The sequence below is a fragment of the Silurus meridionalis genome, chromosome 16 (genome assembly GCF_014805685.1).
Source record: "Silurus meridionalis isolate SWU-2019-XX chromosome 16, ASM1480568v1, whole genome shotgun sequence".
NCBI lineage: Eukaryota > Metazoa > Chordata > Actinopteri > Siluriformes > Siluridae > Silurus > Silurus meridionalis.
The window spans coordinates 8507636-8533039 of record NC_060899.1 but is presented as its reverse complement, the minus strand read 5'-3'; the positions used below and the strand labels follow the sequence as shown (position 1 = coordinate 8533039).

Sequence of the window (25404 nt, the reverse complement as noted above, 5' to 3'; positions counted from 1 at the left end):
GTGCAAAAAAAAAAAAAAAGATATTTGCTTTCATATAATGACCTGCTGCTGAGAATAAAACAATGAATTGTAAAAATAAATAAAATATAGTTTTCATAGGTCAATACTTTTTAAATCTAAGTACATTCAAAAGTATTGAATGTATTGACTGAAGTGCATTTTTTCAAGGGCAGGAATGATGTATCCCATATACCACTATGTGATTGGAAACAGCTGGTTAGAGGGTAGGAACTGACAAATGACCAAATGAAAGTGAAAAGCATTTATTGTTACAAATAAAATAGAGGGGAATTATTTTTCATCGGATATTCCAGTTTTCAGGGTCAGAGAACAGGGCTAATTATAATATGGCACCCAAGGAGCAGAGAGGGTTAAAAGTCTTGCTTGAGGGTGTTGCAATTATTTAAGCTCATAAAAACACCACAGTCTGATCCCATTATATCATAATAGTTATGTTTTCATTCATGACAGTTTTGCCATAGACCAAAATGACCAAAGAACAACTTCAACATTTGATAATGCAAATTTCTCAAGCTTGGTTGTAAAGATTAAGTGCTATACGTGAGCGTGTATGCAATCTTCATGCAATACATTGGAAACCAGGAAGCAATTCTGCATCACCCCAGAGAGCTGTTTGGATGTTTGGAATCGTTGTATTGAGAAAGTGCCACAGATATACACATCATCTACACTAGAGCCATCAGACTGCAGACCCCTGGGGTATGCATTGCTTTACAGTTGTGTAGGAGGGGGTATCTATTAATCTACCGCAGTGCTGGATATCATTCTAAAGTCTGCACAAACACATGATGAATCTGTGTTTACACAATAAAGCAAGTTTTAATTAAACCAGTTCAGGGAATTCACAGATACTAAAAAAAACTTTAAAACATAAAAAAATTTCGAATAAAAAAAAAACAACAATAATACTAAACACAAGACATTTTAAGCTACATTTCTCATATAAATACCAATATTATTTTCAGTGTATCACAACCCAAAGTGTCAAAAGCATTAATATGTGTAATTAACGAGTTTTGCTATAACCTCAGGTATGGGCCTGTATTCAATGAGATTATGAAATAACCCAGCTTTACTACTTCCTCTCATCAGCACTGAGCAGTGCCGTACATCCTTGATAGTTGCTAGGCAACACTGCGGCATTCCAGGACTGTGCGTCGTTGTGTGCATCTTCCTGTCCATTTGTACAGCAGATAAAACTGAAGAACAGAGTTTAAGTGTTTACAAGTAAAGAACTAACCAAAAAAAACCATGAACTAATATCTGACTAATTTTTGATTGTACAATACATCAAGTATGTACATTCACCCCATGCTGTCCTGACAGTATATGATCTTATTGCTGGCAGATGCTGAGTCAGGCGCTATTCATCTTGCTAAACTGATATAAAAATCAATATATGGTTTACAAGTGGATTCCCAAGGGTATTGTCACTGTATGTTTTTCAGTATGTTACTGATAAACTGTTGCTGTTACTCAATTTTGTTTTATGAGGTCTACCAGGGAAAATAAATTCCATATAGAAAAGAGCTTTTCTCAAATGCAATTTAATACTCCGTAAAGATTACCCAATTAGACCGATCTGGTTTCCAAGAGGTGTGTTCAAATTGAAATAACAAATAATATGTATGATATTTTGGTCATGCCCAAACAAACGTCTGGGAAATCCAAATTTCTTATCAAATGTAAAATCTGGAGTAGTTATGAAACCAAATATGTGTTACAAACAGACTGTTTTAGTTCACTGGGCATCTGGTTACCGGTGTGTGTTGGAATAATGATCATGCAAACAACTTAAAAACAAAAAAAACAGCAGAATGGATGAAGTGAGCAGAATCGAGTGAGGAGATTTTATAGACCGTGCTCACAGTAATGACATTGCTCCTGTTATCTGTGCTGTTCTCCAGTGTTTCCAACTGCATAGTGATGTGTTTCTCACAAATCCATCACCCACTATCAATTTAAATCCAAATCCAAATATAAATATTTAAAGTACTAAAGAGATATAGATAGAGATATTGGCTACAATCCTAGATTGGATTTTTTTTAATATTGAATTTGCGAGACATCAATTCAAGAGTCACATGATCATTAAAAAGTTAAAAGGTAGAAGGTAGCCTTAGAAATCAAGCCAGATAATCAGGCACGTTCAGTAGGATTACCTTCTAATCTCTCATCAGACTTGTCTGGGGTTAAAATGTCATTCTGTCTCCTCATCTAATCCCTTCTGACTAATATCTTCTGTCCTGCTCTGACATGCTCTTCTGGGTCTATGGCTGCTTTAAGGTCAAGCACAATCCAAACTAAATCTTCATGACAAGACCCCGCCACGTGTTGTTCACGCTATGTTACAAACTTTTCAGTATATCTTTTCAATTGATCTTCTTTATTCATCTGCTAAGTTTTAAAGATGGATAGGTGACACTTGTCTGTGCAGGTAGGTGAAAGATAGACACTCCATCAAGTGTCAGTTTTATAGCTGCACTTTGAAACTTCCGTAGTTATGCCCTTTATTCTTTTGTGTCCTCTAATAAAATCACTTAAGTATCTTCCTCTCTAACTTTCTTTTACATACATGATTAGGTAAACATTTTAATCCCATTCTTATTCTTCTGGTAACCCTGGACAGGAAGAATTCTTGTTACAGCTGAAATGCATGGACAGCTCAGCGAGCTATTACATACTCACCCTCAATAAAAAAAAAAAAAGGCTTATTAAACAGGGCAAGAAGTTCCTTTTACCAGGTTATTGAACATATACCTGTGTATTAAAGAGAATCAGTTAACCCTCATCGGCTTGTGTGATGAAGAAATGGAATGGACTAACTGAAAAGGCAACACATTGAGTGTGTAAGACAGAGGAGAGGACAGCAAAGGTCATAACCTCTTGTCTCCTTTCAAAAATGCCCTTCTGTCAATCTGTCTCAGGATGCAGGAAGTCTGGATCACATGACAGAACAGCTCTTGGTCCTCTCTTTGCTGACGGAGGAGCTCAGAAGCTCGCTTCTGCTGGGAAGGTGCAAGAGGCGTTTCCGGTGGGCTGGGCTGGGCTTGACAGGTGGCTGAAGTTTGGCGAGGCATGCCAGTGCAGCTGAACGGAACACGCTGTGAATGCTTTTCTCGGACGTAAACGCGGAACACTCCAAATATGCCTCGGCTCCCACTTGCTTTGCTAGTGAAGATCCCTAGTGTTGGAGTCATAGGAAAATGGAGATAGATAAACAGACCGGCCAATAAACAGATAGATCGAGCAATCAATAATCAAGCTATAATAATTAAGTGGATGTGAATAACTGACCTGTTCATGAGAAATTGGGGCCATTTTTTGCGTGGACAGCTCCATCAGTGTGCACACATCAGTGCGCAGGTCTGTTTTACAGGCAACTAGGAGGATGCGTGCACTGGGGCAGAAATCCATGATCTCTGTTTTCCACTATTAAAGGACAGAAATATCATAAATAGGCATACATACAGTAACACAATATGATAAATACAGTTTATAGCTATGATTTGGACTCGTTTACCTTTTTCAGAGAGCTTTCAACAGTGTCAGGTCGGCCGACATCAAAGCAGAGCAGCACAGCATCAGAGTCACTATAGCAGAGTGGCCTGACATTATCATAATACGGAGAACCTACAAAAGCAATAGCACAATTTGTCCGCAACAATTGAATACAATTACAGAAAATTATTTATTATGGTTGTCAATCCTTACAGGACATACCCACATATTAACATTTAGCAGCATATAATAACATACTGTGTTTTTGGGTTTGTTTGTTTTGAAGGAAAACTGGAGAACTGGAGAGAACTCACACAGACAACATGCACAGTTTGACAGAAACAATAACCTTCAAGCTAAGGACTGATCCTTTAATCAAGCTAAGGACTGATCCTTTAAAATATCACAAATCAAATTTCAATCAAATTATAAAAAATATCACATTTGCAGCATCTTAGCTTAGAAGGAACCATGACTTAAGCAGATGTATGCATTCGAACCGTTTTACCATACTGTAAAAAGAGATTTCAAATATTGTTTAGTGGTTGCAAGACCCACATCCTATCCACAACCTCTCATTATACCTGGAATTTAATATGAAGAGTGTGAGAAGAGATGTCTAAATAAGACATAGAATATTCTGCTGTAATTAGTAATAATTTAAGACTTTTGTGTGTGTGTGTGTGTGTGTGTGTGTGTGTGTGTGTGTGTGTGTGTGTGTGTGTGTGTGTGAGGCCTTAGTAACTCCTGATATTAATACATTAAGTTTTGAGAGGGCAAGGACATTTAGCTGGTTCTTACAAAACTAAGACTGTGCATGCTTCTCTGTGTGTGTGTGTGTGTGTGTGTGTGTGTGTGTGTGTTCTTGATATTGCCAATCTGCTCATACTCCCCCAGACTGTCATCAACTAATGATGCCATGCGTAATTAATGAAGTTTACTTGGCCTAATGAAGGCATGGGTAAGTAACTGAGTGCTGATTGCTTTCACTCTCTTCCATTACAAAAATTGATCTTGAATACGGGAAAGGGGTCAGCTTGGAGGACTATTACTGCAGGAGAAATCCCATACCATCCATGACAGCAAAGTTCAAAGCCTCCCTCAACTGCACCCTATGTGAGGTAATGGAATCTAATTGCATATTGCTTGTATCTGCTTTAAATCAGTGTGATTTAGCTTGAGAGCTCAATGTAATCCCATTAGACTTGTGTCAATGCAAAGAATCAAAAATTTTTCTCAAATGCAATTTAATCCCATTAATACAAAAACCCATAAGGAGTTGCAGACATTGAACACAAGGATTGATTCCATTACTGGGCTCTTTTATTTTTGTAATCATGTTGACATATCAATCTAAAGGTCTATTCTACTCTAACATTACATTACTATAAAAATTTAGATATTTTTCACTTATTTCAATTTTGCTCTTAAATCTGCTTAAGATTTCATTTTTTAATTTGGCAACATGTTGCCAACTTAATTATTTACACAAGTTATTCATACTTCTTCCTTTACTATGGGTTGCTTTTCTGTGTTTTATTTGAAAATCTAGAACGAAGGAGGTGATCTTTCCATGATCTTCAGGAACTCCGTTTGTTAAAATTTTAAATAAATGCAAATATTACAAATATTACTTTCTAATGGATGAATAATGGAACAGGATGTATTTATGCAGTGGATGTTAAATGGATTCACACATTATTTTTCAGGTAAAGCAATCATTATTAGACTGGGACTGGTAAATGCTTTTAATAGGTATTATTATTATTATTTTATTTTTTGATTCGATTTATCTGACACTTTGTCTATAGTGTCTTTATAAAATTATTTTTTTACATTTAGATTACACATATTAATTGAAAATATTATAAATAATAGTACAAATAGCACCCAAATAACTCTTGGGTGAATACTGTATTTGGTCAAACAGGAAACTTTTCTTTTGACTATAAGCATAAATACAGCTGTACATTTGCTTTCCTTACCAGATGTGTCCCACAAACTTAGTTCAATATGCTGCTCTTCTATTTCCAGGCCTGATGTGTAGTTTTCAAAGACTGTCGGGATGTATGTCTGTAAGCAATCACAATCAAAACCATTTAGTTCACACTGGAGCAGAAATGATCATGTCCAGCTTGCTTGTTTGGTAATTGGTTATTTTACTTTATTTTTTATAAGGGTTGACTTTTACAGAATGCTATACCATAATTCTTGGACATACATTTACAAATTGTTCTGTATGACTGGTGTGATTCAGATGCATTATTCATGTTTGAGAAAAATATAGTAAAAAAAGAGTTACAAATAGTTTCTCACTTATTTGCTTCTCACTTATACACATATATATACTTTTTTTTTTTACATTTTAACATTATTGCCATGTGGATTTGACTGATCAAAAAAATCTAGGACTAAACAGAAACTAGTTGATCTTACCTCGGGGTAGCAGTCCTTTGCCAAGACTTGCAACATAGCCGTTTTCCCACACTGGACATCTCCCACTAAAACCAGTTTACAGCGAACCACAAGCGGCTCGCCTATTCTCCTCTCCTTCATTCTCGACCAGACGAAACGACGTGAAAAATATGATTTCGACTCCTCCGTAATTTCATTCACGTGTTGTAGCGGTCTCACGGCGACGCTTCAATTCCTTACCAGCGCACTGTGCAGTGAACGCAGCCGGCTGACTGGAGGAAACTGTAAGCCGCAGGATTTTATGCGTCTCTGTCATCCAATCAGCGCTACGCATCACTGCGCTGCGACGCGTCCAGTATTGGCCACGCCCCCTCGAATTGAAGGCTACTATTGCAGTGAATAAAGTATCTATCTATCTATCTATCTATCTATCTATCTATCTATCTATCTATCTATCTATCTATCTATCTATCTGTCTGTCTGTCTGTCTGTCTGTCTGTCTGTCTATCTATCTATCTATCTATCTATCTATCTATCGATCTATCTATAAATCTATCTACAGTATGAGAAGGCATATATAACTTATACAATTGTCAGAACATTGTTCTGTGTCAGTGCTTTCAATTTTATTGTATGATCTGTGGCTGACATGATATAGTCTCGTGAATCTCACTGCAGTTACCTGGGATTACCCCACATAGAGCATAAATGCATAAGACTCTGAATATTCCCGAACAATTATAGGCTCAGAAGAAACATACACACACTCTTAAAAACTGTAATAAACTTTACATTCCCACGTCACTAACACCATATCCTTAAGTGTACATAGCTGTGTGAATGAATAAATTATATATGCATTACTGCTTTCTAGGTAAAAGATTTCAATGCTAAAAAGTAAAAAAATCATGGTGTGAATTAAAGGACATAGGACATAGTGTCCTCTCATATATTTTTGCTAACATGTTCCATATTTGTGGGTGTAGTTGTGCAAATCTTAGGAGGGACTTTATTATGTAACCATGCTAGTTGTTACAGTTTTTGAGCTCCTCTCTCCTGTTCCCTCCTCCATACCAACTCTCCCCTTTGTCTGGACTTATATATCACATTACGTTGGCAGTAGGGGACCTGGTTGTATACTTTTTTGTGTGTGTGTGTGTGTGTGTGTGTGTGTGTGTGTGTGTGTGTGTGTGTTTGTGTTTGTGTGTGTGCACATGTGTGTGTGTGTGTGTGTGTGTGTGTGTGTGTGTGTGTGTGTGTGTGTGTGTCTGTGAGTGTGTGCTTGAGCGCTTGTGTACTAGCCAGACTCAGCCAGAGACAGATGGTCTGGTCTTCCCTAAACCTAAACTACAGGAAACAGAAAATCACATCTCAGTTGGGAGCTCTGTACATTAAAAAATTTGCACAGACTGATTACTCCCAGTACCCACAAAAAATGAACCAGCAAAAGAATATTTTTAAAGCAATACCTGATAGCTCAAATACTATTGGGAATAGTGTAGAAATGGATATCGATTTCGGCATTATAATGAAGACAATTGCAATGAAACACATACAGAGTGCATCCTAATGAAAATAAATAAGAAAATATTTTAAGCCAAATAGAAATTGCTCCAATCTTAAATACTTTTTAAAATCTTTTTGTCTGTATTTGAAGATCTATTTAGTGCAGTATAAATGACATTTTCACTACATTTCACTCTGTAGATGTGCTAAAATTCACACATCTTAGAATGTAAAACATTTTAATGTAAAAATATAGTTCTATTCCATGATAATTTGCATAAAGACTAAACAATAATGTGACAATAATGACACTGATTAGTATGTGATGCTTTGAAAATTCTTTTTGATTACCTTTTGTTAGATTGAATGCATTTTTGAGGCATTTTCACAGTGACCTACTCTGTGACCTCACTGAAGCGTTACACTACTGAAATAAGAGCATCATCTCTTGGCAGGATATCATCATCCCCAAACTAATACATGGTATATGTATCTTTGTTGTATGTATATGTGTGTGTGTGTGTGTGTGTGTGTGTGTGTGTGTGTGTGTGTATATATATATATATATATATATATATATATATATATATATATATATATATATATATATATATATATATATAAACTGTATAAACAGAAAGAAGCTTGAATGCACACAAGACACATGGTTCTGCATGTAAAACACACAGTTTGCAACACTTATTATTGTACACTTTGTTCAACATGTAAATATACATATAATATATGTATGATAATACATATATAGCAAGAAGAGCAGAAAGAACAGAAAAAAAGGAGAGACGATATATAAATCTTTCTGTTCCTTCTGCTCATCTTGCCACCATGGGGCATAAGGCATTCTGTTGCTCTGCTGCTCAGCTCTGGAACACTCTGTCTGTTTTTAAATCTAGACTTAAGGACCTCCTGTTTAAGATTGCATATTCTTCCTACATAAGCCTTCTTTAATTGTTTTATGTATATTTTGTAAGCTGTATAAGCATTGTCTCCATATGTTTTTTTACTATGCTTTGCCTTGTAACTTATTGTGCGGTGTTCTTGAGTGCTGAGATAGGTACCTGTAAATAAAATGCATTTTATATATATATATATATATATATATATATATATATATATATATATATATATATATATATATATATATACACACACACACACACACACACACACACACACACACACACGGGGACACACAAAACTCAATATATGAACCTTTTGTTTAATACACTTAAGATAGGACAGGAATTCTTACAGCCATTGCCAATTCATATTGCTTTTGAAATTGAACAACATTAGTCACAGTGTAGTAGGCATAATGATATTCTTATTCTGATGAGCTATTCTATTTTATTCTAGTCTGTTCTGGGTGATTTCAATGGTGCCTTTAACGAAAAGCATTGTAAAAAAAAAAAAAAGCACTTGTGAAAAACTCCCTGAGACAACGTGAGCAGGAAATCGACATGAGTGGAAGCAGGCTCATAGATAAACTCAACCTCATGAGCTACTTATGAATCTAAGCATCAGAGTTAATTCTGCCTTCGTTATAGTCTTAATGAGATGTCTATAAAATGCAAATTATTTTGTTCAGTGATAGATACATGAGTAAAGAGTAGTCCTAAGGATATCTAGGGAGGAACATCAACAGCCATCTTCATTGTTTCTCAATGGTGCCATTTACAGTAGTCACATGATGATCCTACAGCTGCCCTTGAGGGGCCATCCTCAACAATAGTGTGTGATTTTTAGGTGGTGAGAACTGCAATTGAAATAGGTCTACATGGAGCAGGAAGCTCCAAAGAGCAGTGAGTATCACTGGTATTCCATTACACATGACTTTGGAGCTCTATTTATTTATTTGTTATTTATTTGTTTATTTATTTATTTATTTTTTGAATTTTTTGAACATCTTAAATTTTGTATTTTTTGAACATCTTAAATAACCATATACAAAACCATTTTAATGCAAACATGTTTAAATTTTTCACTTTTGATGATTTTCTAAATGTTTTTGATGCTTTTACCCATCTCATGTGTTTCTAAACTCTAAAAAACAAAAACAAACAAACAAAACAAGAATTGTGTCATGTGTCATTGTAAGTTAACGTTGTTATGGTGATTATGATTATTTCAGATGCACAATAAGACCAAATAAAAGCTGTATTAGTTTTGCAAATCATTACAACATTTAAAGCTTATACATGCATGCATTTTCAGTTTTAATAAACAATGGATGCACACTTGTTGATTTGTAAAAGTCTTCCACTCTAATTCATGCAATTCGGACTGTGGCATTTTACTGCAATGTTTGTAGATAACGACAAATGATGCATTTTAAAGTCAGTGAAAAATATTTACTTTTGTTTTTTTTTTCAAGAACATGCAGGAACGTTGACTTAAGCTAATCTCTAAATTATTAGGTCACAGGTTCCCCATGTGTTGCACATTTTATTTTATTAACACTTGCAGTTCACCTGAAGAATTGCTGTTAATGGCCTAATTAGGTAAATCAGGTGTGTGAGCAGAAATTAAATGTGCAGTAAAATGCATGCTCCAGGGTTGGAAACTTGTTCACTAGGGGCATCAGACTGTGTTATAAACTACTGACCTCTACTGGTGGAAGACCAAATCAAAGTTAACCATCTCTCATCTAAACACAGTCTAGCCTATAACCACTAGCCATGGTTGAGCTACTACTAGACGTTAAAAAAATAAAAAAATAAACAAATAAAATAAATAAAATAAATAAAATAAATAAAATAAATAACAAATCAGTATCAGGATGAAAAATAACAGAGAACAACTACTGCATCAGAAGATGACTGAGCTGAATCAACTGATTAAATGGCTGTATAAAACACAATACATATAATGACCAATTATTAATGAAATGTTATCAATGCTTTTTCTTCTTCTTCTTCTTCTTCTTCTTCTTCTTCTTGTTCTTCTTCTTCTTCTTCTTCTTCTTCTTTGTAGTAGTAGTAGTAGTAGTAGTAGTAGTAGTAGTAGTCGCAATGCATTAGCCTATTATTATAATGATGGTGAGGATGCTGATGCTGATGATTATTATTATTAGTTGTAGTAGTAGTTAAAATCGGCATACAATACATATTTATAAAAACATTTTTATTGGTTATTGTTCTTTTACACATTACATGTTTTGTATACCATATTCACTGTGGTGTGTATATATATATATATATATATATATATATATATATATATATATATATATATATATATATATATATATATATATATATATATATATGCATGCATATATATAAAGTAGTTACCAAAAGTTTGGACCCACCTTCTCATTCAAAGTAAACGGTGTTTCACATTGTAGATTCACACTGAAGGAATCAAAACTATGAATTAACACATAGGGAATTATATATGGAATTATATACATAACAAAAAAGTGTGAAACAACTGAAAAATGTCATATTCTATGTTCTTCAAAGTAGCCACCTTTTGCTTTGATTACTGCTTTGCACACTCTTGGCATTCTCTTGATGAGCTTCAAGAGGTAGTCACCTGAAATGGTCTCCCAACAGTCTTGAAGGAGTTCCCCAAGAGATGCTTGGCACTTGTTGGCCCTTTTGCCTTTTGCCCCCAAACCATCTAGATTGGGTTCAGGTCCGGTGACTGTGGAGGCCAGGTCATCTGGCGCAGCACCCCATCACTCTCCTTCTTGGTCAAATAGCCCTTGATGCCTTCAGTGTGACTCTACAATTTTCATAGTCATGAAAATAAAGAAAACTCTTTGAATGAGAAGGTGTGTCCAAACTTTTGGTCTGTACTGTGTATATATATATATATATATATATATATATATATATATATATATATATATATATATATATATATATATATATATGTGTGTGTGTGTGTGTGTGTGTGTGTGTGTGTGTGTGTGTGTGTGTGTGTCCGGAGTATGACGCCATACAAGTAGTCTTCATATATAAAGGTAATATACATGCAAGCACCACAATGGTGTTTTTTAGTGGTGTCTTACGTGTTTTTGGTTTGTAATTTCCAAGAAGCAGTGCTGTATCTACATACATATACACGCACCTACCAAGAAGGAGATGTTCACAAACACATACTATTATAATACACATATACATTTTTACATATATGATGCGTTAATTTCTCAGACTGCTGTCGGTCACATAGTGTAGTGTGTCATTATACTGGGATTGAGCCCGTGAAGAGCTGTAATAACCTCAGGGTGGCGCTGCTCGCTGACACACACACACACACACACACACACACACACACACACACACACACACACACACCGTTTACTACCTAAGCTTTCAGCCCATATAGCACCTCAGCTTTATTGTTTATAGACAAAATGGATGATTTTGTGACTGACATGTTTGTGCGCCGCTGCATATAAACGAATAATTGTGCCTGATTACGGTAGTAAAGATGATTTCCATTAGGATTTGTGTTTATGACAAGCATCCCTTTTAAATGTCTATATAGAGCATGATTTTTTTTTTGGAGCTGTCCAAGGTGCTGAGCGTTCAAACCAGCTCTGCTTAATGAACAATAGTCCGGCTGTCAATTATCGGTAGTTATTTGCAGACAACGCTGAAAAAATAAAAAAATAAAATAATCAACACAAACTGCATAATAATAATAATAATAATAATAATAATAATAATAATAATAATATTTATTTACAGTTAAAATCTCATTATATATTTTCCCAAAATTTGACATTAGTATTATGCAAATCTGAAATACACAACAAATTATCGCGTTTTAAAATACCTTTGGCAATTTATGTCTGGTAGAACATATATTTAAGATAGAAACATTGTTAATCAACATGGAACACGTTTAAGCGTTTATATGGCCATTTGAGCATATTATAAAGTATTTAAAGCGCGAACAGGGACCACTTATTCTCAAGAGCTAAGAGCAAGTGCAATTCATCCAGTACAACACAGTCGTCGTGATCATATATCACACCTCTTCAGAATCTCGCTAACCTGCTAGGAGTTCTCCCAAAATGCAAAACAGGACAAATCGTTTCATTAGACACTCCAGGGATGATTTTAACTTTCTTTTTATAACACTCTAAGCGAAGGGAATTTTACTGCATGCTTCTTTGTCACTGAAGTAATGCATGAACATTTGATGCAAATACTTCACCTGGAATATGCATATAGTGTACTTAAAAAATGTAAATTACAATTTTGTTAAGAGTAAAAGGCAATGGCACACTACGCGGACTTTTCTGGACATAATGTATATTAGGTGTGCTTTTAGAGGCTGTATTCTGATGCTTGTGGGAAAGCTGGACCCTAACCGATCAAATCCCGTAGTCAACAACACTCGGCATATGTTTGCAAGCTACACCATTTGGTCATTAGTTTTATTTGTTTAATTAATTCGTTTCATGAAGTAATTAATTCATTAATTAATTTTTAGTTGTAATAGTTCATATAGAATGATTTCTAAATGAAATAGGCCTATTAAACAACACGATCACGAAAACAGACTGACAACTTTCTATTTTGACACGTTTCTATACACTTGGATAAATCCGAACAGGCCAGTGCGATTTTTTTTCGTCTCTAAAACGTGGCCTATAAGCTATAGCGACATTTCTGTGTTTCACTGATGCTTTGCGGCTGCGTCTCTATACATTTCTATCGCGATTGGTTTACACTTCCGGCCTCTAACAGTGGTGTATGTTTGTCGATCAGATCACTAAATATGACCTAAATACATATAAAATTTGTATTGTTTAAGATGGCGAAAATAGGCAAAATAAATTGTGAAATTGTGATTGTAATAAAACAAAATTTCAGTTTCATTAGAAATGTAGCATTTTCACCGACCTCAGCAGAAATAGGTCAAATGAATACAATGCGAAATGAGTGTGTATATTTACTATTATACCTATTGCAGAATAGATGTACTAAACCCGCGCATCTAATTAGATATAATAATCCAGGCATACAATCAGGAAGCACAAGACGAAACAGATTCATACATTTATTTGCATTTGTTAGTCAGTTACAGAGAAACAAACCATAACACATCCACAATATATCATTCTGCACGATACTTACCATTTCCTGATTTTAAATCTGAAATAGACACGTATTCTATTTTAAAACTTTTATCTACAATACAAATGTCACATTATATAAACACAACCAAAAAAAAAAAATGTTAATGTTAATGTTAATCTGCGATTCCAAGCGAGCATTTTATAATAAAAAATGACACATTGCGTATCTGATGTGTATAAGATTCCCATACGGTTACCTAAACATCCTGGATTTGTCTGCTGTATTGACCTGTTTGTCTATGCATAATGTTTCCAAATCCTGTCCTGTTTAGTGTGAATAATATACTTGTAACATTTAGCCATTTGGTGCTTTAAATAATTACGCACAAATACGTGTACAAAATTCCAAATAAAGCCGAGTAACTTCTTCCACTGAATTTAGCCTATTGTTTGCCTCTAACATGTTTTGTCTGTGTCACTTCACCACCTGGAGCAGCATTTGGCTAGAACATGCTGTTCCTCAGCAAAGATGCTATGAACAGACTGTACCATGTAGAACAAGCAGAAGCCCTAAAGGGAGACATAAACAACAAATGCCGCAATTTATATTGAATGATCTGCTACTGCCTAATTAAAAGAATAAAACAAAATGCAGTTATATGTTTTTTTTTCTACTATCTTGAAGAAGAACAAATGAGACTGCCAACGTGATTCTTAGCTGCAATTACATTCCCATAGACTTAATCTTTTTATTTTATTTTATTTTTACAGTTTACTTTTTGGAAGCAATGAATTTACTATTAGACTGTATATATGAATTTATAATCCAGGCTCTATGTTACGCTGTTACGCTAGGAAAGACTTAAAACATATTAACTCCTTGATCGCTGGATTGGAGGTAACTAAATTGCGTAAACATGGTTGTTACTGAGGGACTCCATAGGTGGCGCACTCATACAGCGCAAGCTCAAACTTGTCACATTGCAACATATGCTAATGTCGTTTAAATGTGTCATAAGTAGCCTGTGCTACTGACGACAACTCTCCCACATATATCAATATACACTTCCCCCCCAAATAAAGAGTGTACATTCTTTAGGACGAAGACCAACATGAATGCATTTACTGATCCACGAATAGTTAGGCCTGCAGACGCCAAGGCATCTGTCAATTATGTGCGAAAACTAGCTTAAAAAAAATAAATTGTGTGAGATAAATTCTCACAGGCTAGATGCTTTATTCATGATCTATTGTCTTAATTTTTTCTCAGTTGGTTATGTGGACGCATTAACTATATTGTAAATGCACATTTACACTGATTCAAAAGGATTGCCTTAAATGCTTAAATGTTGAAGACTGGGGCCTGCACTTTGACGCAAAATGTGCAAACCACTATAAAAAAAACCCCGAGGCCTTCTGATAGTGCTCCTTGTGAACACGCAAGGAAAATCACCCTTTCTACGGCTATTGTTTTGATCAGCACTAAAGCTGATCTGGTGCTAACGCGGCTACAGGCGCGCCGAAACGCCGAGGACTGTCACGGCCGTCGTGCGCATTTACGCATGTCAACTGGCGCCGAATAAGACAGAATGGAGGAAACGCGATGCTCAGGAGATTCCTCTCTTGGCATTCACCGCGTGCCTTAATTGTTTGGACATTAAATCAAGGTCCGCTGTGAACACGCAGAGCAAGAACCCGAACCCAGCTTCCTTCCTTCCCATTTAAACGCAACCACACGGCATACAAGACGCTCGAACTTCGCGCTCCTAGCGCCGCCTCTAGCAGATCGCAGCTTTTGGATTTGGATGGACATCAGAGTGCACTGTTTCGTCTCCTCCCCTAAAATCACCCCTCCTCTCTCTCTCTCTCTCTCTCTCTCTCTCTCTCTCTCTCTCTCTGTTTCTATTCTCCCCAAAACTTTAGTATGAACGCACAGCAGTGACGCAAACCGACTAGAGCATCAACTGCCCACTACACGCACATATCCTGCCACATTTAAAACAAAGATGGTGTGATTTCGGTCCACGCAGGAGTGTACATTCATCTGAAGCTCAGAGTGTACAAGGTCACCGAGAATGAAACAGGTCTTTGGATACAGGAGACATTTTGTCTTGCGTTTTCAGCATTGCGATGCTCCGTGGTATCAACAGAGGTTCATGTGTTCTCAAAGTTTTCTCAGAATAGCGATGCTGCTCCTTTGTTTGTGATTAAAAAAGGAGGGGGGATAAGAAGAATAGAGTGTCATTTAAAAATGTACTACAGTACCGGGTAGGAATAGTAAGGCTTGTCCAAGTCTGTCCGCTTGTTTATTGCCAATGCGACCTCCCGCTCGGTGTACGCATAGCAGCGTTCCTCTTCACTGCGGCTCAGTATCATTACGCGCTCCTGCAAATAAAAAGCGCACCGCAAAAAAGCAGAAAAAAATGTAAAACAATAACCTCACACAGTCGCCGGCGTTTATGCTTTGAATGATATCTTCTGATTTGGCTTTTTTCTTCTTCCATGCAGCTCATCTCTCCTGCGCGGCATCCTCGGTTAAATTCATCCCCGCACCGTAGCGCTCCGCAGACCCCCACTAGCACTGGGCCGCGTCCTCTCCGATCCATCCCTTTTTAATCTCGCCCGTTCTCGGCAAAGGTTTTTTCTTTGCTCCAGCCCTGGGTGGGTGTTTCTCTCTCTCTCTCTCTCTCTCTCTCTCTCTCTCTCTCTCTCTCTCTCTTCTATCTATCTCAGCCGCTCTGATCCAGTCTCACGGATTAGAGGTTCACTCTTCCCGGCCCAGACACGCGCAGCCTTCTGCTGATTGGGCTCAACGCAAAAGGATTACATAGGGACGTGATGACGTCACTGGCCGGCGTTCTCCCCAGTTAGCCAAAGCCTCATCAAGCGACTTGTCCTTGAGAAATACGTTCTGCAGATATGAACTAGACCTATATAAAGTGTACAAGATTACTGCATAATTCATGTTCATAATGCATGCATTACATAGATTTCAAAACAGACTCTCTCTCCTTTTCTCTCATTCATATATATATATATATATATATATATATATATATATATATATATATATATATATATATGAATTTTTGGTTTATATATAAACCAAAATAAACTAATAATCGATTGGCAAAGTCGGACGTGTTATTTGAACGTAGGCTTTAGCACGTTGTCATATTATCGTCTATACTGTGAGTTAATAAAGCAAAGCGTCGTTGTGCCTTTCTTTTAGAATTCAAATATTTTTACAAACAAACCAACACAATAATGTGCCAAATGCTTGGTCAAACAGACAACCAAAAAGCAGTTATTTTGTTTGTTTTATAAAAAACAAACATTTAATCCAATGTTCGTACATATAATCCTTCTATCCGTTAAATATGTATTGAATTTTCTGTTTTCTTTACCCTACTCGAATGATTATAAATAATAATACTAAATATATATATATATATATATATATATATATATATATATATATATATATATATATATATATATATATATATATAATAATTTTAAATAAATATTGCAGGAAATCCAGCTGGGCTCATCTTCCTCCACTGTCACATCATGGAAAATCAGTTCACATCTGTGGCTCCAATCTTATGGTTTTGTTTTTGTTGTTTTAATGTAGTTACATTTATGTTTTATGTTTTTTAATATGGCATGTCTTAAACATGCTTTGTGTTAGTAAATACTTGAGAGGATCAGTGTATTTATGGCACATTTAATTGTAACTTTGCAGTTTAGAAAGTTTTTCATTGAGCTGTTGATCTTTTTATTAATATTTGTGCAATATACAGTCTTTAAATGCACTGCCTACTGTATAACACGTATAACATGCTACTACATGCTAATTGTAATGTACATTTGTAGTTTTTCCCTCTCAGCTAACCTATTCTTAACATTTATTGTGAAATTGTCTCCTAAAAATACATTTATGTTTTTCTTGGAATTCCTTTCGTCTCCATTGATATTAGGAGCAAATTCATGCTCAGAATGTCGACATATAAAATAGCCTAATTATTTATTATTTATTTCAAAAATATGTATTTATTTAACCTTGAGTTAAAACTCTATCAATCATTGATGGTTTTTAATACAAGAGTTATAAAGATCTATCTCTGGCCCGGAAGTGAATGAAGTCTACTTTCAAAAGACCCCCACCCCCCCCCACCCCCCAAAAATAAATAAATAAATAAATAAATTGCCACCTGCAGTTAAAGGAACAAAACATGCAAATAATGCAGAATATTTCTTAAGTATTATATATTTACTATAATCCCGCAATTGTAAATATACTCCACTATTTCCTTTGCATTTATTATTATTTATGCATTTATTTATTACTGTATATTTTTGTATTTAAATAAACAGCCTACAGGTCTACAAGGTCTACACGTGATGCTTGTATCGCCCATATTCGCATAACAAGCGATATAACATTTTTAAAAATAAATCTGATATTATATGAAATAAATAGGCTATCATAGGCTAGCTCTGATTCTGTTCGAGTGAGCACATATTCCAACAAGAATCCTGCTTTTCTTACTCCGTGGTTCTTGTAAAATATCTTCACACACTGACTCCTGGAGCTCGGAAGATGATCCTTGTTGAGTCCCAAAACTAGCTCGCAGCCATCAGTTGTCCTGAAACACAGTGGAAATCGCTAAAGGGATTGTAAAGAGAGGGAAAAGTAGCGAAATCTGCAAGCAGTGTTTTTCTCTCGGCTCGGTTTCTGGGCAGTGCGGCCTCTCGGTCTTAACCAGCGCGAAGGAGGAGCTGGAGGAGCTGGAGGAGCTGGAGGAGCTGTCCCGCTGCATTACAATGACATTCACTCCCCCATTCATTCTGGCGCTGTCTAACGGTCTTTGGACAGCAAATCCACCCCATCGGGGGGTCGCAGCCCTCTCATTACGCCCCCGATCCCAACACACACTCATTACAATAGGGCCAACAAAAGGCGTGGAGAGTGGGGCCCCAACGCTGCGTGGCCCGCTCAACTCGGGTGAGGGGAGAAAAAAAAAAAAAGCTTCTCGTTATTGAGAGTTTGGTGGAGCATGCTCTCAGGCAGCCTTGCTATCTGACACATTCATTTGCAGATGTCGAAGATTTCTGATAAACATTGGAGCCATGTGTTGCAGGTGAATGGAGCTCATGGTGAAGCTGACTCGTGCGCAGTGGTGCTTCCCGAGTGTAAACAGTGAAGTGTAAGTTTACAAATATGCAAAAGAACATTGCCTCATTTAGATGGACCCATGAACTTTGGGAAAGATGGTAAACATCTCCTCGCAGGAAGCATACTAGAAAGTCACCATTGCATAGTTTGCTCTCTCTCTCTCTCTCTCTCTCTCTCTCTCTCACACTTTCTGATAGAAGGACTGCTTGGTATACATAAATACATAACTGCGACACAGAAAGAAGTAGGCTAATTAACATAGAGATTAATTAGGGATATTCTGCCCTGAAGCTCAGAGATTTGAAATCATATGCAGCCTTATATATAGGGTATAGCACGAGCATGGAAACCTAATTCGAGTATTCCGTCAAACATAGCACAATTCGCATATGTATATTTCTATGTATAATTGTGTGTGTATATATATATATATATATATATATATATATATATATATATATATATATATATGGAGAGAGAGAGAGAGAGAGAGAGAGAGAGAGAGAGAGAGAGAGAGAGATGGCATTTAGCAGACTCCCTTGTCCAAAGCCACGTACATAATTGACATATTGTAGTGTAATATTATAGAAATAAATAGGTAGGTATACGCATAAGTATGTATGTGTAGCCCTAGTGATAATAAAACACAGTCTGATTTAAAAAGTACTCTGGTGTGTAATATATTCGACCATTTACATAAAGTATTTTTAAATAATGTTACACAATGCCATTTTACTTTATGCATATATATATATATATATATATATATATATATATATATATATATATATATATATATATATATATATATATATATATATATATAAAGGTATAACTTTGCAAACATTTCCAAAGAGTAAAAGAACAAGTATTGTTTAAGAAAATAAAGAAGGACACGCTCACAAAAGAATCCATTGTTAAAAACGAACAATTTGAGGGGCCTCGTAAGCTGTCCGCCGCAATCAACATGGTGGGCGATGATGTGAACGCGAGAAAAAGCCTGAGAAACGGGAATCAGCCGAGAAGTAAAACACCACGAACACACACACCCACACACACCTATATACACACACACACACACACACACACACACACACACACACACACACACACTCACATTTCGATCAATTCAGCATTAGGTTAGAAATATTTGATCATGAACACAGTCGCACACATGACCTATAAGGTGTATAAGGAAAGATAATGTGTAGGGAAAACAGATGTTTGCACTGATGTGAAGGAAGACATCAGAATTTAAGTTCAGGTAAGCACTCGAATGTTTTTCTGCAGAAATGTTTTTTTTTTTCAGTGAGAATACAATTTAAATTGAAAAAAAAAATTTGGGAGGACCGTTTTCCGAATTTCGTTGGATATTTATATTTATTAACAAGTTACACACTATCAATTTATAACTGAGCATACATATGTTTTTATGGGGATTCACAAATTAAATTAAAACAGACAAAAAGGATTAACAATGACCAATAATTATTTAACAATTAACAAAATCAAACAAGTTTAATTCCGATAAATAGAATCTTAAATCATATTATTACTGTAATTATATATATATATACAATTTAAGCATACCACTACTACTACTACTACTCCTAATAGTATTATAGTTATATATAGTATTATTATTATTATTATTATTATTAATATATTATTACTAATTATTATTAGTTTTTATTAGTCTTAAAAACGTTTAAACAGCCATATTTCATTACATCAAATGTCAAATGAAATTTAGCACACATTGTATTTCTCATATATATATATATATATATAATTACAGTAATAATTCTATTATGATTATATATATATATATATATATATATATATATATATATATATATATATATATATATATATATATATATATACACACACACACACACACACACACACACACACACACACACACAAACATAGTTGTGTTGTTTCATTCATCCGCAGGTCTCTGAAATGTGACAGTGTGTGATAATGCAGAAGATGATTGCACTTTTTCATCAATATTGCTCCAGCATCATGTCGACATGTGTATAAGCTATAAGTTTGCCTTCTTTCCACTTCTCTTTTTTTGTCATGACATGCTTTTATCTGTGTTTTTGAAGAAAAGGAAAACACAAAGCTAAAGGTGCAGGATGAAATCAAGACCATACATAGAGCCATCTTTACAATAGATGAAAGATTGTCACTTTACACCTATACAGAAATGAGGACTGGACATTTCTTGAGCTCTGCATGTATACTACACTGCAATCAGTTTACAGTTCTGGTAGCCACTCACATTATTCTCTATGTTTATTGACAATTTGTCTCTAGAGCTATGTGGCTGATGCATCCATGTGTCAATATCAATACAGAGGCTTTGACACAGCCTAATAAATGTCAGCATCAGCGGTCATTGATCTGTTTGCACCAGTTTTGACAAAATGCCAATCAGGTGTTCAGGAGTTGTATGTGGATTCTGCCTGATGTTTATGTAGGTTACACTTATACAATGCAGCATACTGGTGAACATAAAATGATTTTTCCTTTGAACACCAGACACGTCAGTGTTTACATGTAAATATGACCAAAATAGAATGAAAAAATATCACTGAAATGGCCTGAAACATATTTCCTCTTCTTCCCTGCGAGCTGTCTCTGCTCTTCACATGCTCTCTTTAAATCTATATTAAGTTATATCCATCAGCAAATTTTCATAGCTTCCTATGTCAGGATCAATTCAAAGGAGCTATGCTTATTAATAGAGTGTATGACAAAAAGGGGGGGAAAAAATCAAACCTGAATTACAAAATAAATTACAATTGTACAACTAGAAGACAGTGTGAACGCTCGCTAAACCGGCGCCACCACCGTCTTCATTTAACCAAAACAAGACAGAACATTAACCTCTCCCTCTGAGTGTGACTTCCTGCTGTCTTACACTCCACTAAGAGCTGTACCCAGTCAGCACCATGCACCGTAGAACACAGAGAACTTTAGTGAATAATTCACCAGCACTTTTGCCTTGCTTTTTAAAATCAAATTCTCTCCTACTTTGACCTGAATGGGCTCCACACAAAGACATGGATGAAGGGAGGATGAGACAAGCACAGCAGAGGTAGAGCTTTTCCAGGTTCCTGCTGTGAACCTGGTGTGGAGGCTAAAACCTTCCCTGACCCTTTTAGGCATGTGTGGATAAAAATGTGTATTGTATCTTGTTGGATACCGACAAAAAAAAGTTTCTGCTACGCGAGCCAGGATTTAAAACATTATTCAGTTCATTAGAATCAGTAATAAATATAGAGCACAAATCTGGTGCTTAATTTAGACTTTTGGAACTATATAGAGCCATGATATTGTATGTGAGTAAAACTCTCTTTTTAAAAAGCTGTGAAAATAATTTTTGGAATGGACGTTGCTTTATTGTGGATAGTTTTTGTCAGAGTTCATGACCAGGCTGTGTTTCTATTGTTTAGTCACATAAGTTTTTTTTTTTCCACATAAGATATAAACTCAATATGCATGGACCAGCAGACAATGACAAAAATTTTCAGCCTCCCCTCCCCCCCTTTCCCTGCTCTTTGCATGAAGCTGTTTGAGGGTTTAGCATACAGCTGTTGGAGCCTCTCCTCTTTTCCTTGGCTTTCTTTTTCTATGCTTTCCTCTCCTTTTCATTCTACATCCCTAACCTGTACCTTCTGCATATATCGTCTGGTTGTTCAACATGGACACATTATCAGCCGACCGATCCCCCAGTGTGTGCGTGTGTGTGCTCTTCACACGTACAGTGGCGAATGTGGCACATGCTCATGGGTCGTCGTACCTGGAATTGGTGAAAGAAAGGTCACCTTTCTGTTTGAGCAGCAATGAATAATGAATAAGATGAACTGAGAGAATGAAACCGACAGACCGATATACACTGTGAATTTATGGAAGTCATCCAAGAGATTTATAACAATCAATATTATTTTATTAGTGATTTAAATTACTTTTATATAAATATTAGCCACATGATGATTATCTGTGCTGTATTCAGATTTGTTCAGAGAAAAACTCTCATGTTAGATATAAATATTAAATTAGTTCATTCAAATATACAGATAAAAATGTAAAAAAAATATATTTTTTAATTGTTCATGAAAAGCAGGCAAGGGATCAGTTTTTGGCATGTTGTCCATTGCTTGTCAGGTAGGTTTGCTGACGCTATATGAAGAACATTTTAATACACTTATCATCAACAGAATGACTGATGCTTGGTAGGAGAAAAATAAAAAGTACTGGAATTATGAATATTCATATGCTTTCAGGTATATATTTTCCTACTGATCCTTTAGAACAAAATACAAACAGAAATTTAAAAAATCTAGGTTACTCTTAACAATTATACATTTTGAAATGATGTATATAGCTTAATGTGCCGCACACTGCATAGGATTATTCAATCCAATAGGTTCGGGATCTTCATGAGTCAAATATATTAAGGATTCAAATTTAATAACAAAGCCCTCTCAATTTTTATACTTTTCACTCCTAATGCACTTTTTGTTTGCTCAGTCTGGGGTTGTGTCTTGTGTGATTCGGCTGTAAAGGCCCACTGTTTGTTCAGGCAGGTTTAGGTCAAACTGCAAGTGATTGGCTTTATTGGAAGTGATTGGTCTTAGAGCTCTTATTGGTTTTATTGACTGGCTCTTCAGTATTTATCAGTCCTTTATTTCGACCGTGACGATAGTGCTTAGGCCAACTGTATAATGCTGAAATATGAATCTAACACGATGATATACATGCAGAAAAAGCTTGTCCTTTCAAAAATTATTATTATTGAACAGAAATTTTTTTGTGTCTTTTTGTTAGGCTGCGCTTTTTGTATAAAGTCTAAACATGTATTTGTATTGCTGCTGTTTAGTAAAAACCCCAGTGACACATTCTGCTACTTGTTCACTCTGAAGGGGAACTGATGGCCCTTGTAGATTTGATCTTTTTAAGTGTAAAAACGCATACAGTAAATGTTGCAAACAAGCTCATATACTGCAAATAACCTAAGAAATCATTGCCTAATTAAATTTTCTAAGCAAGTGTGTGAGGGGAAATATGCCATGCTTGTTGTTTGCAAGCATATTACAAGCAATATATTGCCTAATAAAATAAAGGTTATTGTTTGGTCTGTTTTTTTTTCTGTAATTTTTCCCTGCCTGCTTCACCAGTAATCTCTGTTTTATAGTAATAATACTGTTAATAAATGAAACAGTGCTGTGTTAATATATTTGTCAGGACACTGAGCTCTTCCTAGAGTAAAACTATAAAATCAAGGGTGTCATTTTTGGTACATTCCAAAATTAAATGGCAATTCACTTGTATTTGGAACGATTCTGCTTTGACTTGTGCTTGACCAATCTTGATGCTCCTGTTTGCTAGTGTTAAATTAAAGATGCAAATGTAAGAGATATTATCATATGGAAATCAAGTTTATGTTGCCACTAATAGCTTCAAGAGAGTAAATGTCATTAAAAGCCTACTGAGTCAGGTTGGTTGTGATTCTACTCTGGCTTTTGGTTACGCGTGCTGAGTGCCAAGGTGGCCATGTTCTCAGTTAATGAAATGTTGTAATAGTGACACTGGGCCACGAGATTGTCTGTAAACCGCTGTCACCATTGTACCACACATTTGCCATGAAAGGCTCCTCCGTTCTCTATCTCTCTTTCCCCCACCCTCACTCTCATCCTCTTATTGTCCACTCAGAATAAAAACACCCAAATTCATTGCCAATAGAGGCTGTTTGTACATGTTTGGTTTGCGTGCAGGCAATGAAGTAAGCAGGGAACATTTAAGTCATCACAAGTCATGTGATAGTTGGCATAAAAGAAGGAATAAACAATTTCCCCTCTCTTCTGTGTCTGCAAGAAGGTGTGAAGTGGTCAAAATTATTTCCAGCCATTATATCCAATGAAAGTGTCCGTATGCTGTTTTATTGTGCTATAAACTGCCATTCCATGTGCTTCAGTTGCCAAACACAAAGGACACCAGTACAGACCATCTCACTGCCTGGCACTCCATCAGAGAAAAGTGGGGGGTTGGTTAAAGAGAGGGGGAGGAGATGTAAGGGAGGTTTTTTTGGCCAATGCCCCACAACCACTAAGGTCTTTTAGCTTTGTTAGTTTTGGAGAGAATCCTAGTTGGGTGTTTAAAGGGCCCATAAAGTGTCCATTATTCTATTGCAGGCCTATTAAAGTGCTGGCTAGGGAGCAATGGTTAGCGAAATCAGATTTAGATAGCCTCTCGTTCTCTGCCACTCTCGACCATTCCAATGATCATGCACGCTGCAGGAATGTGTTGTCGCAGGGAGATGCAGCATGTTCGTCTCCACAGAAACCTTCATTTCTCACAGTGTGTCTGTGCTATACAGTGCTACAGTGTTGAGCAATGCAAATGTTCAGCACTGTATTTGAAAGCCCAGCTTTACACTGCGGCTGGACTCTGTGTAGGACTAGGCAGTGACGGCGGTTTTGAGCCTAGGGGCACAAAACACTAAGTGAGTCTCGCTTCAAAGGGTTTCACTCTGATGTTATCAACTCTCCCTCTCTCTCTCTCTCAGTCACTCACACACACACACACACACACACACACACACACACACACACACACACACACACACACACACACACACACACACACACACACACACACATGCTCAAATACACTCATGTTTCACCCTTTCTTTCTCTAATCCATG

General features: G+C 36.1%; 1 protein-coding gene across 1 annotated transcript; it reads right to left on the bottom strand.

Moving 5' to 3' along the window:
- Positions 1-247: 247 nt before the first annotated feature.
- Positions 248-6225, bottom strand: rnd1a (Rho family GTPase 1a). The gene is made up of 5 exons (XM_046870231.1): positions 5959-6225; positions 5508-5595; positions 3545-3654; positions 3319-3453; positions 248-3205 (listed from the first exon to the last, which is right to left on the bottom strand). The coding sequence occupies exons 1-5, from the start codon at positions 6076-6078 to the stop codon at positions 2966-2968; spliced, it is 693 nt and encodes a 230-aa protein (XP_046726187.1). The 5' UTR covers positions 6079-6225; the 3' UTR covers positions 248-2965.
- Between the last annotated feature and the right edge of the window lie 19179 nt (positions 6226-25404).

Bases quoted from the DNA above. Each gene is read 5' to 3' on its own strand.
- rnd1a (XM_046870231.1), bottom strand. From the start codon at position 6,078: ATGAAGGAGAGGAGAATAGGCGAGCCGCTTGTGGTTCGCTGTAAACTG. The intron at 3,454-3,544 runs GTAAACGAGTCC...GTCCTTTAATAG, and splicing joins TTGAAAGCTCTCTGAAAAAG to TGGAAAACAGAGATCATGGA. The intron at 3,206-3,318 runs GTCAGTTATTCA...CTCCAACACTAG, and splicing joins CCCCAATTTCTCATGAACAG to GGATCTTCACTAGCAAAGCA.